Source organism: Triticum urartu, chromosome 2A, assembly GCF_056163025.1.
Source record: "Triticum urartu cultivar PI428250 chromosome 2A, HENAU_Tu73, whole genome shotgun sequence".
NCBI lineage: Eukaryota > Viridiplantae > Streptophyta > Magnoliopsida > Poales > Poaceae > Triticum > Triticum urartu.
Window position 1 is genome coordinate 84,990,572 of NC_141874.1, and position 13,707 is coordinate 85,004,278.

General features: G+C 46.3%; 2 protein-coding genes and 1 pseudogene across 2 annotated transcripts; all 3 read right to left on the bottom strand.

Moving 5' to 3' along the window:
* Positions 1 to 291: 291 nt before the first annotated feature.
* Positions 292 to 4,602, bottom strand: LOC125535855 (Pseudouridine synthase family protein). The gene is made up of 9 exons (XM_048698925.2): positions 4,261 to 4,602; positions 4,036 to 4,164; positions 3,662 to 3,916; positions 3,455 to 3,536; positions 2,752 to 2,867; positions 2,605 to 2,659; positions 2,418 to 2,529; positions 1,748 to 1,917; positions 292 to 1,049 (listed from the first exon to the last, which is right to left on the bottom strand). The coding sequence occupies exons 1-9, from the start codon at positions 4,491 to 4,493 to the stop codon at positions 744 to 746; spliced, it is 1,458 nt and encodes a 485-aa protein (XP_048554882.1). The 5' UTR covers positions 4,494 to 4,602; the 3' UTR covers positions 292 to 743.
* Positions 4,603 to 5,382: 780 nt separating this feature from the next.
* LOC125535856 (cis-zeatin O-glucosyltransferase 1-like) lies at positions 5,383 to 7,230 on the bottom strand. Its single transcript, XM_048698926.2, has one exon. The coding sequence runs from the start codon at positions 6,971 to 6,973 to the stop codon at positions 5,564 to 5,566; it is 1,410 nt and encodes a 469-aa protein (XP_048554883.2). The 5' UTR covers positions 6,974 to 7,230; the 3' UTR covers positions 5,383 to 5,563.
* An 81-nt stretch (positions 7,231 to 7,311) lies between these two features.
* LOC125535094 (phosphoribosylformylglycinamidine cyclo-ligase, chloroplastic/mitochondrial-like) overlaps positions 7,312 to 13,707 on the bottom strand; it is a 61,361-nt pseudogene continuing 54,965 nt past the window's right edge.

Genomic DNA, 13,707 nt, shown 5'->3' on the forward strand with positions numbered 1-13,707 from the left:
ATAAGTCTCTTGAATCCAAGCACCTCTAAATTGTGTGTTGTGTTAGTTTTAGCGCGTTATAGTAGACACATTAAATCTAGCTGTTTATTTACTCTTTACATTATTTTAACAAAGTTTAATGCCGATCACCTCGCCTCACGCGCGGCCGGATATGATGCCGCTGCGTCTAGGACGTCCGCTCTCCGAAAGAGAAGACAGCGGAACAAAAAATGCCTCCCTCCTTTTCAGAGCTTGCTGGATCAGGGAAAGGCAGCCCAAATCTAGCATGGGCCATGCGCTTCCACTGACAAGTTCTACACCACAACCAATCAATTTCCTTTCGATCTTGAGGCAGAGTACAGAAGGAGGACGAGCCAAAACTACTACGAGATACAGCTGCCATTTCACAGATCTACAACACCTAGCCAAAATCTGGTAAACCCACCCATAAGAAAAAATTCTGGTACCCCGGCAAAAAAAAACTGGCAAAACTGCATTGGCAGTGCACCACTGTCCCGAATTGCACCAGCTACAGTTTCCAACACCGGTCACAAAGGAGACGTGAAACATTCTGCCAGAAGATCTTCAGTGTGTCAATCTGGTTCTAGCTGCTGGTGGCGAGGCATTCCGGCCCAAAAACAGTTACGATATGTTGGGCATGTTTCTTGGTGAGCCGCCTTGAATCCCTCACTCCACCGGAGGATGCGCGGTTCGGGACCCTTCAGGTTAAGGGGGGCAACTGTTTCAGGGGTGTGGTTCTCTGCTCAAACCAGGTCGGACTCCACCGCGTCTTGCCGCCACCAAGGGACCCCAGCCTTGTAATAGTGGTGCTCGCCTTCATGATCCCAGGATATCTCAGATGCTTGCAGACCAATTACAGATTTTGGTTCCTTGCCATGGCAAGCAACCCATGCTTCAACAGCAGCAGCTTTTTCCTCTTCACTGCTGTAATTCAGGCTCGCCCTACCATATGGGTTTATGCTTGGGTCAGCCATTGCTGCGATCGCTCCAGTCATGTACGCAGAATCCCCTACAATCGGAGCGCCTATAGCAGCCAGTTGTGCTCTAATCTGCATATCATTGAATTTACAAATTACACAATTGCGTGGTTGTAAGCAACATTGTGGAGAAAGATTGTACCAATGAATGAAACAATTGCAACACTGACAAATTGTTCAATTTACAAGGAGCACTGTACTCCAATGTAAGAAAAGAAGATAACTGCAGATTTAGCTTAAGAGCAACCACAGAATCACATTGGTACTCTTTATTCTGTATATCCACGCATCAAGGAGGAAACAAAGGGAACTTCCTATACCAGTTTTGAATATGAGAAGTATCAGGGCTACATGCACTGTCAAGATTAACCGAAGCATTCTTGATCCATGAAACTACTATCCCATATGATCCATCTAAATGTTCTGATTACGTTAAATAACACAAGCAGAAAAAGGCAATTATGCACTGTCAAGATTAACCGAGGCATTCTTGATCCATGAAACTACTATCCCATATGATCCATGTAAATGTTCTGAGTACATTAAATAAGAAAAGCAGAAATAGGCAAATAGTGTTTTACAGTTTACATCAGAGTATTATATTCCTAGCCACGAGCGTGTTAGTTTTAATAAACTTAGGCTACCGAAAGAAAAAGAAAAAGGAAGGTCTTTAATGGTGTCCTTCCATACAGTAAGAATTTATAACATCACAGATGAATGGTAAACCTTAAATAAAAAAGCAATTAGTTTGAAGAAGAGAGATACGATACTTGATGAGTTTTCCCTGTCATGAGATTGATTTTACATTCATAGGCAGCTTCCTGTTTGGGCCACCCACAGTTGTCCACTTTGTGGACTTTTGTTATCAAAGGTTTTGGCCATGGAACCTTCTTACAGTCCAGTATCTCCATTTGACAGAGATGCCATCTTTCAATATGATCTGGCAAAGTATGAGAAAAACATTAATAATCTACTAATGTAAGTATAGCAGAATATCTATACATGTCTGGTACAATATCTAACATTAAGACAATATTGCACTAATTAATTATTAGTTTATAACTTCAGAACGACCAGTTAGGCTAGAAGTTTATGCAGCATACTTGTTTCAGTCAGGTCAAACCGTCAAAGACAGCATAATTCTTTAACATCCAAACAGCATTGACACAATTGAATGAGTGACAAGGCAACGCACACAAAAATCTCGCATACATGTACTATGTGAGTTCTATACGTAAACAATTATTTATCTTCAATGAAATCATAATGAACGGTCACAATGTAACGATGGTGTGTTACTGCATATATGCTAAGTAGGATATTTTACCTGAAGTCTAATATGTTTGTGAATTGCAATCCAAATACATGTACACTTCAACTCAAGCCAACAACTTTAACACTCAAACATACTAGAGCAATAAACTGCAGGTCGGGGATTACCTTCTGAAACAAGTCTGGGAGCACGATTAAGGGGGCGCATGTAATGAGTAATTATTCCTGGAGACACAGGTTCTGTTGTGAGTGCGAGATAAACTTTTTTAACCTGTTTTTCCTGTTGCAGAAGAAAAAATCATGTCACCAGAGGTTCACAGAGCAACATGTTATCGTGAGCAATAAAAGAACATACCCTTATCAATCCATGGAAAACTGAGCAGAATTCCTTGGTTTTAGACAATACCACACTGCAGATTCTCAAATTAAGTGAAAAGGACAGGATTAGTTATTTGCATTCCACAACATATGGTTTATGTAAGTATGTTAGCAAAAGACAAACCAGCCCTCAGAACAGTTATCAATCTGATGAGTTGTCATTAAAGGGCTCGCCAATCCTAATGCACGCGAAGTAAAAACCACGCAGGATTCCTCAATATTATCGGTTGCCCCTCCTACCTAGACATTCAAAAATTATCAAAGGATATTAGTTTGGGCTTTGGACTCTGGACTCTTAAACTTCTATCCATATTCTAATGCAGTAACTGGATCTTTCCTCAACTCACTAGCTCTGAAACTAAATTCATGTTTCATGAATAATCCTTTTTTTAACTTATGTTTCATGAATAATCCTAATCTTACACTTTGTGCATTCTCTTACATCAGTGGCATGTAGCTTTTCTCTTAAATTCTGTGAGGCCAGCATTTAGCTACACTTAAATTAATTTTATGAAGCCACCATTTAGTTACATTCAAATTTATTGGAACCAGCATTTAGTGAAGTAAATGGATTGCGTAGTCAATGTAATTTTGAAAAGACACAGATACTCCCTCCGTCCCATAATATAAGAGCGTTTTTGACACTAGTGTCAAAAACACTCTTATATTATGGGACGGGGGGAGTAATAAGTGCTTAGCTAAATTAGAGAAACCAGATAGCTACTTGCAGAAACATAACCAGTACTTTTAATTCTCATATATGTGTGGCCTTGGAAATGTACAGTAGACGCAAACATCTGGGAGAAAGGAAAGAAAGATGAACATACTGATGTTGCAGCTGGCTTATTGAGGACAACAAAGTCATCGGTCGTCGCCACTACCCTGGATTTCCAGTCAATTTCATAACACCTGACAATATTTGGCAAACCACGGATTCGTTAGCACCCAAACCAATTTGGTCACTCAGCATAACTCATAGCAATCACCAATGCAAACCATCCTAGCAGATAAAAACACCTAGAGAATTTTACTACCTGGGGAACCGTTTGGGATGTACATGAACCCTTAGATAAGTGCCCGCCTCAAGGCGCTGGCTGGGGTCGGTCACCCGGAACGTCTTCTGCGCCTCCCTGACAGTCTTCCCTTTAATGGACGCCCTCCGGCGAAGGAGCGAAGGCTCTGTCACCTCCCTGAAGATCCTCACATGCTCCGGAGCGGCGTAGGGAGGCGGCTGCGGTGCAACAAGAGCGTAGTACACGGCCCCAAACTTGATGAGATCTGCAACGTACCTTCACGCGCACAATGTTACCAAATCACTCGTGCTCGCTCCGGCCTAGCCTACGCATTTCACCTTCCAATAAGCTTAGCTAGCGTAACAGATACAGATACAGAGCGTATGGGTGCTTACATAGGGGGGAGGTTGAGGGACCTGGAGATGAAATCGCCGGCGACCTCGTCTTCCCGGGCGACGAGGTGCTCGATCCTCGGAGGGTCGTCTTTGGACGGGCAGGGCAGAAGCCTGTCGTACGCTGGGTACCTGCAGACAAAGCGCAGTAGATGCCAACGCCGTCAGTGTGCTGCCTGCGGAGCGGAGCAGAAGCTGTTGGCGAGGGTGGGGTTGAGGGGAGCTTACGAGGTGGCTGTGAGGGCCTCTACGGGGTCAGCGGCCCTGGTTGCCCTGGCGGCGGCGGCGGCGTCGAGGTGCGTGGTGGGGGAGACGCGGAGGCGGTGGCGTGGGGTGCGGCGGTGGGTGGTGAGGAGCGGGGAGGAGGAGTAGAGGGCGCGGGGGAGGAGGGGCGGCGGCGGCAAGGGCCGGTGCCACAGCTGCGGGAGGAGGGAGGCCAAGGACGCCGCGGGCTTCGTCATTCCGGCGGGTGGCGGCGGCCGGCGGGGTTCGGCTTTTCCCCTTTGCTGGCGGTTTTGCCCTTCTAAGATAAGATTGTGATTTTTTTTTTTGTGTGTGTGATATGATATTCGGGCGTGAGGAGGGAGTGTTTTTCATCTAAACTTTGCCTAAACTAACAGAAATTTGCAGAAAAGGGATCTAGGATTGCATTCTTCCGGAACAAAAATTGTCGTTCTGGAATACATTGGGGCATATAATTTTTCTCTTATTCACAAAAAAAACTTACAAGTTTTGATCGGAACTTAAAATGAGACCTAATAATATTCTAATCCCGTGTATTGTTTCTTTTGAATGTTAGTATAAATTGCATCTTTTTTCTTCTTCCCTCACTATCTAATCAAGCATCCCCTAACCACCCAAATCATGTGTTTTTCTTAGGCAATTTTCGAAGGTCATACAAACTTCATAATAGTTGAAGTAATGTGGCTTCGTCGTGTCAAAGAATGTTGTTCCAATCACATCATCATCTACCACGATACAAAACATGTGCTTACCAGCACCTCGGATTCATCGTGGCTTGTTTGACCGGCTGCCGAGAATATCAGTCTAGGGCATGGTGTTGTTTCGAGGGGTTTATTGGTGGCGCCTCCTGGCGACGCAATGCTACTATTTGCTCCCTTTTGGGCTAGTCATGTGGTGCCTTCATTTTGGGCTCTCTGCCCCGCCTTCCATTCTCGACATTTACACTTGAAATCATTCTGTTTATGAAGCTGTCAAGCGAATTTACACTTGAAATCCAGTTAGATTCATCTAGAAATATCAATACGGTCAAATTTCTCCAACTATGTCGTAGTATTTCTCTGGTTGTGGATCTAGGTCTAGGTAGCAGGGAAACATTGCCAGGGAGTCTCTGGTTGTGATGCGATGACACTGGTTAGCTCGACTCGACGACAGTCATGTCACTCTTAGTATTCCTTCCACGCCGTCACAATTTCACCTAGTGGTAAACAGCCATGGACCTTTAACTTGACAGCTCCACGTTGCCCATCTATGGCCGGCTTGCCGCGCCGTCGAGGCGTCGATCGGTCCGTCACCTCGTCACGTACGCCACGAGGTCGTCCAGGTCCCGGCGCGAGGACCCGCCGTCGGCCACGGCGGCGCGAACGGCCTGCCCGAGCGCCCTCGCCCGCTCCCGGACCGTCGCCCCTTCCTCCGATCGCATCGCCCTCTCGATGGCCTCGCGGATGGCGGCCGCCGGCGTGACGCCCCCCCGCTCCTCCCATGGCCGCACGAGGACGCCGGCCCCGAGGTACTTGCACACCAGCTCCGCGTCCCATGGCTGGTCGCTGTGCATCGGCCACGCCAGGATGGCCTTCCCGTGGCTCAGCCCCTCCACCGTCGAGTTCCACCCGCAGTGGCTCATGAAGGCCGCCGTCGCGCCGTGCGCCAGGATCTCCAGCTGCGGTGCCCACCCGGTGACCATCACGCCCGTCCCCTGAGCCGCTGCTTCGCCGAGCAGGGCCGCAGCCGCGTCCGCGAGCCCGCGCGCGCCGCCCGACTCGCGCATGTCCGCGCGGTCGGCGTCGCGCAGCACCCAGACGAACCGCTGGTTGGTGTCGCGCAGCGCTGCGGCCAGCTCCCTCACCTGCTCTGCCCGGAGTGACGACGTCGTGCCGAACGAAATGTACAGCACCGACGACGGCGGCTGCGTGTCGAGCCATTCCAGGCACTCGTGTCGCTCCGCCGGAGCCTGCGCGGCCGCGGCCGCGTCGGTGCCGGGCAGCACCGGGTTCAGAGGCCCGATGGCGAACAGCGTGTGGCCGTCGGAGGAGGAGGCGCTCTGGGCGGCGAGCACGTCGAGGAACTCGCCCTCGAGCGCGCGGCAGGTGTTCACGACCATGCCGGCGCCGGGCGCGCGGCGGCGCTCCAGGCCCATCCGCTTGGCGAGCGCCACGAACTCCTTGGTCGCGCAGGCGTCGGCCGGGTGGAACACCATCCCGTGCTCCCGCAGGAGGCGGTGGCCGGGGTCCATCCACCCGACGTTGTAGGACGCGGCGAGGCAGTGCACCCCGAGCGCCTCCCCGTTGGGCAGCCGCGCGGCCTCGACGGCCGCGAAGGCCGCCATGCGGTCGTGCAGGACCACGACGCGGCGGTGGGACGCCGAGAGCTCCCGCAGGAGCGAGGCCAGCGAGGCCCGGGCGGCGCCGCCGTCGCAGAAGGCCTCGAACAGGGGCTGCATGTGCGTGGGGAACGGCGAGGACGGGTCGGGGTCCGGGGACGCGTGCGCCGGGACGTCGAGGGCGCGGAAGCGGAGGGCGAGGAGGGAGCCGGCGTCCCAGCCGTGCACGCGCGCGCGGGCCTCCCGGAGGTGCGGCTCCGGCGCGGCGAAGTGCACGGGGATCCCCCGCCCCGCGAGCAGCAGCGACACGTGCAGGAGCTGGTTCAGGTGGCCCTGCGCCGGGAACGGCACGGTGACCACGGCGACGGGAAGGGATTCCATCTTCGCGGGTGATCCAGATCGGAGCGCGGCGGCGGCGGCGGCTCACGGGCTCGCTTTTGACTCTGGAAAAGACGGAGCTTTCGCGACAGGAGGCACACTAGTCGACACTCGCCAGCGTGACGCCGGATTAAATTATTGCTCCGTCTGCTCTTGTCGTTCACATTAACATGTTCCCAAATTTCCACCTGAAATTGCAAATAGTACTGTATTACTCTGCAATTTAAGATGCCAGACACCAGCTGACGAGATGATGATTCTGATAACCATTATCTTTGTTCAGATTCCTAAAAAGAAAAGGCAAAACTTTGTTCAGGTTAGCTTCAGTTGTTATGCCGAGCTCATTTCAATCCGCGCAGCCTCAGCTCCATCTTGGAAGAATTCTGCTCAAATGATGGTGAAGATTATAACAAACAGTCAGTAACACATGGTATTTGTAGCTTCTGTATCTTAAAATAATACCCAAGGCGCGAAAACAGTTTCAGTTTGAGTCCTGATGATTGCCCTTTGACGATTGTTATTCATTCATCTATAGAATGTGGTAGTTGTCGAGCTGATTAAAACTGTGGAAATTTACCGGGCGGAGCACTTGAAAAAGAACAGACCTAAAAGCACGACAAGCAGACGTACAAAAATATCAGAAGCACGCCTAAGATAAATAAGTTTTAAAAAAGTCCCACACGACAAAACAAAGGAATCTCAAACCACTCCAAAATCGAGCTGAAGAAAGCTTATAATTGCGAGGCATCGGACGTGGTGAACACACTTGCCCTGGATCACCTCTCCAGTGCGACAAGCAGGGCTTGATTCCTCGATAATTCTCTCAGCTGCCTCCTTGTACCACAAGGAGCATCCCGACGCCCATGTTGAACTTCCGCATCATCTCGGCGTCTTTAATTTTTCCAACTTATAAACATGTACCAAATAATCCAATAACTAAGTACAGGGAGAGTGAATATATTGTCCAAGAATGTTCAAACCAAGTTTGTTTGTTACATATTTACTCGTCGAAGCCACTTGAAGACAGGTGGCACTTCCCACAATCCAGTGAAGAGTTTCGCCCCGAGCCCAGAAGGAAATACTCTCGGGATGTTATCAGTGAAGCCACCACCAGTGATATGGGCTAGTTCTTTCACACCACCCTTGTTGATGATCTCAAGCACCTTTTTCATCCAACATGATTGAGCTACAACTTTGGGTATAAAAATAAAACCATGGGAAATACGGGTCATTCATCGATATGGACTAACCTGCTTAACATAGATGACAATCGGTGTCATGAGAATTTCACCGACGGTACTTGTTTTGCCATCGTTTCCTGGGAACTGATCAATCAAGTAGAGTCCACTTTTGTACAATACTCTAGGAATAAGAATCCTTTTGGCTATCATAAACCATAAACAATTCGAGAAAAAGAATGAGAAAACAAACGGATAAATTTTGAACTATGAATCATTCTATCTAAATTTGAGACAAACTGAACTAGATAAGTGTAACATACCTTCTAAGGAGAGAGAACCCGTTTGAATGAACCTTACTTGAAGAAAGACCAATGAGGATATCTCCCTCCACGGTGTTTTACCGTCGATGAGCTTATCCTTGTCCACAACACCGATGGCAAAACCACCAAGATCCTATTCACCTTCCACATGGAGACCACGCATCTCTGCAGTCTGTCACAATCAATTACTTAATTGGGAATGTCCTTTTGTATTGTTTATTATACAAAAAAAGGCATAGTCCATATGGAATGTTTATGGAGAGTAAATGCCAAATTTACAAAGAAATGAACAACAACAAATATCACGATATTTTCAGTTAAAAATTTGTCCATGCACCCAAAGATAAAAATAAGTACTCAATACATATCGTTGCAGTTATACAGATGTTCATATATGATAAATTATTCAAATGACTCAACGAGATTCATTATGGAGAAAAGCTTATCTCAGGAGGTCTCACCTCTCCTATCAAATTACAGCTTGATTGTTCACATCCATCCACAATTCACTTGATAACCTATACAATTCAAGTATAAATAGACACCACATCATGAGCGGAAGACAAGATTACAATAAGCAACAAATGTTGCGTTAAGTGAACAACAACACCGACATTACCTTCTCTGCAAGATCGAAATCAAGCTTTCCTGTAGTATAGTAATTTGAGAAGACCAATGGTTTTGCATTGATGTTAGGATGTCATTGACACTGATATATATATAGCAACCTGCAATGATGAACAAAAATATAGGGATTGATTCACTCCACGTGATAGATGTGACAAAGAGCGCATATATATATAGCAATTAATCATGTACCAGGTCAATCCGAATTGTATCATGAATACCAGTTTCAAATGCAAGCTTCAGCTTTGTCCCAACACGATCGATGCTAAACACGAGGTATTCATCCTCTGTTCATTCCAACCACAGGAAACAAAAAATATCATGAATATGGCATTACATTCTTTTGCGCAACCTGAGTAAACAACAAATACAAGGTCCAACCCAGACAGTGGATCTTGAACTTCTAAAAAAAGGCCAATGGAGCATCATAGCACAACTACAATCAAGACAACAATGCTCTCTTTGCACGCCAGCCACATACCTGTCAGAGTTTATATTTGGTTGTTAGAGATAACATGAAATTAGATAGGAATTGTTTACATATTATATTTAGTGGGCCTTCTATACTCTAAGTCTTAAGGACCTTTATATACACTCGTCCGAGAGGTTGAATATACGATACAAATTGCATTCTCTCAATTCTCATCCTCTATCATGATATCACAAGATCCTAAACCTAGATACACCCCAACTTCCGTGCTGCACCGCTCCGGGGAGATCGATCTCCATGGTATCTGTCAACTGTCCCTGAAAGTCTTTTTTTCCTATCGATTCATCGATGGTTCTCTTCGTCAATCGTTTGACTGGCGTCTTTCTTTTTTGGTTCACCGAACATAAAACGGTTTGTGTCGCCCATGCTGTACTGGCCTCACACGCATGTACTTCGACATCGGCGTCAACTCGACACCAGGCGTCTCCTCGTCACGAACTATGTGTCAAGTCAGGACGTGTCATACAAGGGATGTCTTCATGCATCGTAGTTGGCTTCTCTCGTCAATGCCTTGTCCATCATTGGTCCATCGTCGCCACCACTGATCGTGACGACTTTGACAACACCGTCGGGACTCCCGTGTGAGCAGCTTCTTCTGCAACAATGGGCCATCAACTCAACATGGTCTACACTCTGTATAATCAACTAGACACACACACATTGCGATCAACCAAACATGTGTGAGCATGCGTGCATCAACACTAGTCGAGCATTGGTCTGCTGATGTGTTTCCTTTGGGCTGTGATACGTCCATTTTGCATCATGTTTTCTTACTGTTATTTATGATGTTTTTGTCCATAATAATGCTTTTTGGAGTAATTCTAATGCCTTTTCTCTCATAATATGCAAGGTATACACAAAGAGGGAGAATTCCGGCAGCTGGAAATCTGGACGTGGAAAAGCTACGTCAGGCCACCTATTATGTACAACTCCAAACAAGCTGAAACTTCACGAAGATTTTTTTATCAAATGTATGATGAATATTGGAGCAAATAACTACCAGACGGGGCCCACCAGGTGGGCACAACCCACCTGAGCGCGCCCTGGTGGGTTGTGCTCACCTAGGCCCACCTCCGGTGCCCATCTTCTGGTATATAGGTCATTTTGACCTAGAAAAAAGAAGGAGAGGACTTTCGGGACGGAGCGCCGCCGTCTCGAGGCGGAACTTGGGCAGGAGCACTTTTGCCCTCCGGCGGAGCGATTCCGCCGATGGAACTTCCCTCCCGGAGGGGGAAATCATCGTCATCATCATCACCAACAACTCTCCCATCTTGGGGAGGGCAATCTCCATCAACATCTTCAACAGCACCATCTCATCTCAAACCCTAGTTCATCTCTTGTGTTCAATATTGTTACTAGAACCATAGATTGGTGCTTGTGGGTGACTAGTAGTGTTGATTACATCTTGTAGTTGATTACTATATGGTTTATTTGGTGGAAGATTATATGTTCAAATCCAATATGCTATTTAATACCCCTCTAATCTTTAGCATGATTATCATTTGTGAGTAGTTACCTTTGTTCTTGGGGTCACCGGAGAAATCATGTTGCAAGTAATCATGTGAACTTGATATGTGTTCGATATTTTGATAGTATGTATGTTGTGATTCCCTTACTAGTGTCATGTGAATGTCAACTACATGACACTTCACCATATTTGAGCCTAAGGAAATGTGATAACCCACAAGTATAAGGGATCACAACAGTTTTCGAGGGTAGAGTATTCAATCCAAATTTATAGATTCGACACAAGGGGAGCCAAAGAATATTTGAAGGTATTAGCAGCTGAGTTGTCAATTCAACCACACCTGAAGATTAATTATCTGCAGCAAAGCGATCAGTAGCAAAGTAGTATGATAGTTTTGATAATAGTAACAGCAGCAACGGTAACGGTAACATTGATAATAGTAATTTTGTAGCAAGTGTAACAGTGATGATATCAGTAGTAACTTAGCAGGAACAATATAAGATAAATTCATAGGCATTGGATCAGTGACTTGTTGGATGATATTCATCATGAGACAGTTATAACCTAGGGCGATACGACACTAGCTCCAGTTCGTCAATATAATGTAGGCATGTATTCCTTAAATAGTCATACGTGCTTATGGAAAGAACTTGCATGACATCTTTTGTCCTACCCTCCCGTGGCAGCGGGGTCCTATTTGAAACTAAGGGATATCAAGATCAACAGGTGGTTCTATCTCAATATCATTGTCTGGTTCTTTATTATTTGGTTGAGTATTTTCATGAACATCAGCATTATCTTTTTCATTATCACTAGGTGAATGTTCATTAACAGACTAAGTTTCAGCATCAAAGATAGAAATTTCATTATCATTATCAGGAGGTGTCGTGGAATTGTCACGACAGATGTCCTAGTGTGAGGACTTAGTCGTGATGCCAACGCATCTTTGTAGTAGCTTGAGAGGGGTTGAGCAGAATCGAGAGACGCAGCACAAGACAAGGATTTAGACAGCTTCGGGCCCCGGGAAACATCATCCGGTAATAGCCCTACGTGTTGTTTGTGGCTAGATCTCATTATGCTCATGAGAGAGTCGCCGCATAAGCCGGCTCCCCCTTTGTGTCTAGCCCTAGAGATTGTTTCTTGCTTGTCCCTCTTTGGGGAGCCCTGTCCCTCCTTATATAAGTTGAAGGGGCGGCTTACATGTAGAGTCCTAGTAGGATTAGAACTAACTTATTCTCTTATTACAAGTCGGATACAAGTACGGGTCTTGCTTCCTCGTAAAGAAAATATTCCTCATGCCTTCCGTCTTAAGCCGGCCCACTATAACATTAGCCGGCCTACTGGGCCTTGGGCCCTTGTCATCCGTCTGACCCGCCGTCGGGGCCATCATCAAGTCGCCAGGCTCGTGAGTCGTCACACCAGTGAACTGCCGGACCCGTGAGTCGCCAATCCTCCGGCGGGCCACGATGAAGCACCAAGTCCGGCCGGGTCATACTGCAGGGTATATCCCCGACATTAGCCCCCAGTTTAATTTGGATTTATCCATGTTAAACTGATCCTGTAAAATAAACACAAGAACAAACTTGATAGGTTGTGCTCCGGGTTAAGAAAATCCTGAACCGACACCTGATCATCTTTAAGTCCTTGTCATTTCCTCCTGGATGCATATTCAAGATCTTATAGCAAATCTCTTTTAACAGATATATCCAAACCTTGCCAATGCAAAAAATCCAGGCACTTCTTCTAAAAAATCCGGGTCAATAGGCCAGCTTCATAACCAATTTGCTGACATTGGCTCTTGTAGAGAAATATTATAAGGAATAGTCCATTTGAGTCGGCCTTCAATGCTCTGACTTGACAAAAATATTGGTCTTGAAATATTCAACTGATATTCAGCCGGCTTACAGATGTAGATCTTCCCGATTTATGATTGCCAAAATTGTCGGGTTATAAATAAATGATGTCGGGTCATGATTGTTGCAGACACCGGGTTAATCTGGTCTACTCCAAACTGAGAATTTTAAGATTTTTTCTCCCTTATATGCATATCACCTGTAGCCCCCAAGTGTCGGGTTGTCATGCTTGCAGCAACCTGGGACTTGTAATTGCCTTATGCTCATGAAAACTTCAACCAGTGTAGCCCCCAAGGGCCGGGTCATTATGCAATAATGAGCAGGGACTTTGTAGATATAACCATGTAAACTTGAACAGCAACGTGTAGCCCCCAAGGGCCGGCTTAGTAAGATAATACTGAGCTAGGACTTTGTATATAATTTATTAATAATAACATCATATAATATAATCTCCACCATGGGGCTTGAGCCCACGTCCACAAGGTTAAGAGCTTTGTACTCTACCAACTGAATAGTGGACCGTTCAATATAATGGATTAATGCTTGTGTACCTTGAATTTTTGACAGGAGCAATTGGTAGCCCCCAAGGGTCGGCTCATTACAATGTGATGAGTCGGGTCTTCAATAAATTGAACAAAAAGTGACTTTACATTAGCCCCCAAGTGCCATGGTGCATGCTGGCAGTGACATGGGACTTGCATATTTGATGTAATCTCAATTTTAAATAATGTAGCCCCCAAGTGCAGGGTTGTAAGCCTGTAGCGACTCGGGACTATTCCTTCCATTGTAGAATAAATC